General features: G+C 50.1%; 1 protein-coding gene across 1 annotated transcript; it reads right to left on the bottom strand.

Annotated features, from left to right (window-relative positions):
• Positions 1 to 308: 308 nt before the first annotated feature.
• Positions 309 to 1453, bottom strand: LOC142303016 (E3 ubiquitin/ISG15 ligase TRIM25-like). The gene has a single exon (XM_075344117.1). The coding sequence runs from the start codon at positions 1442 to 1444 to the stop codon at positions 509 to 511; it is 936 nt and encodes a 311-aa protein (XP_075200232.1). The 5' UTR covers positions 1445 to 1453; the 3' UTR covers positions 309 to 508.
• Between the last annotated feature and the right edge of the window lie 223 nt (positions 1454 to 1676).

Below are 1676 nucleotides of genomic sequence, written 5' to 3'. Positions count from 1 at the left end.
GATCAGCTGATCACCCGGCGGCCGGCTGCAGGGAGCGATCAGCTGATCACCCGGCGGCCGGCTGCAGGGAGCGATCAGCTGATCACCCGGCGGCCGGGAGCGATCAGCTGATCACCCGGCGGCCGGCTACAGGGAGCGATCAGCTGATCACCCGGCGGCCGGCTGCAGGGAGCGATCAGCTGATCACCCGGCGGCCGGGAGCGATCAGCTGATCACCCGGCGGCCGGGAGCGATCAGCTGATCACCCGGCAGCCGGCTGCAGGGAGCGATCAGCTGATCACCCCGGCAGCCGGGAGCGATCAGCTGATCACCCGGCGGCCGGCTACTGGGAGCAATCAGCTGATCACCCAGCGGCCGGCTGCAGGGAACGATCAGCTGATCGTTCACTATAGTCTGCCGCTGGTAAAACCGGGAAAAAAAAAAAAAAAAAAATCAAAACGAATTGCGTTGTTTTGCAGCATCCGTTGCATCCGTTGTGTCACTATATGCAACACATCCGTTGCATCCGTTACACAACGCAATGCAACGGATACCGTTCAACGCAAGTGTGAAAGTAGCCTAATAAGACGGTCAGTGGATCAGTCATGTTACACAGCTCCTCAATGTGCCTCATCTTCCTGGACAGCTCGTCCTTCTTTATCTCCAGCTGATGGATCAGAGCAGACAGTGGCAGTGACTCTTCCTTTTCCTGCCTGGAGATCTCACTCAGGACCTTCTTCTCCAGGTCGTCCACCCGTCTCCTGATGTCTGTACACAGGGCAGTGACTCTCTCGGCTTCTTCAGCTGCTTTCTCTTGAGCTTTTCTCCTCTGCTCCTCCAGACTCCGGAATCTTTCCTCAGTCTTCTCTCTCTTTGTGGTCAGTTTCTGGAGAACATTTCTCAGTTTATTTTTTTTAGTCTCTGAGGCATCATCCAGTGACTCCACCCGGTGTCCCCGATGTTCTTCAGCTGATCTGCAGGACACACAGATATATGTATCATGACTATGGCAATAATATTCCAGGACCTTCTTATGAACAGAACATTTCCTTTTCTCCAGAGAAGTGCTGGGATCGCATAAGACGTGTTCTGGTGATTTGCTGTGAGCCCTCAGGTGTTTATCACACAGAGAAGCCTCACAGTGTAGACAGAATCTAACAGCAGGTACAGGAGAGTCCACACAGTAAGTGCAGCAGATCCCGGTGATCTTCTCTTGCTCTTGCTGAGTAATCAGGAAATGTTCAGCGATATTACGCAGAGCTAAGTTCCTCATCAGCGCCGGCCGCTCCTGAAACTCTTCTCTGCATTCAGGACAGGAATAAACTCCAGACTCGTCCTGTGTATCCAGCACACGATCAATACAGACCCAGCAGAAGTTGTGTCCACATCTCAGCATTACAGGATCCTTAAAAATAGATAAACAGATGGAGCAGAGCAGCTCGTCTCTCAGATCAGCAGACGCCATGGCTGACGGAAGAAGGAAGAAATGAAACTGAATGTGTCTGACACTGGGTAAATAGCAGTTTGGTTACACCTACTCACTTAACCTATTAAAAATGTAGATTTTTTTTTTGTTTTTATCCTTTCAAAAGTCTTATTTTATTACATCCATTTATGCCTATTTTTGGCAGCAGTTGTATTTGTGTAAAGAATAACATTTATTACATTTTTTGGTGGAGTGTGATTGAGAAAAGCAA

Source organism: Anomaloglossus baeobatrachus, chromosome 4 (genome assembly GCF_048569485.1).
Source record: "Anomaloglossus baeobatrachus isolate aAnoBae1 chromosome 4, aAnoBae1.hap1, whole genome shotgun sequence".
In the NCBI taxonomy this organism is placed as follows: Eukaryota; Metazoa; Chordata; class Amphibia; order Anura; family Aromobatidae; genus Anomaloglossus; species Anomaloglossus baeobatrachus.
The sequence above is the reverse complement of the archived record's forward strand: the minus strand, read 5'-3'. Positions and strand labels throughout refer to the sequence as shown.

Excerpts from the sequence above, each read along its gene's own strand:
- LOC142303016 (XM_075344117.1), bottom strand. The coding sequence starts at position 1,444 with ATGGCGTCTGCTGATCTGAGAGACGAGCTGCTCTGCTCCATCTGTTTA.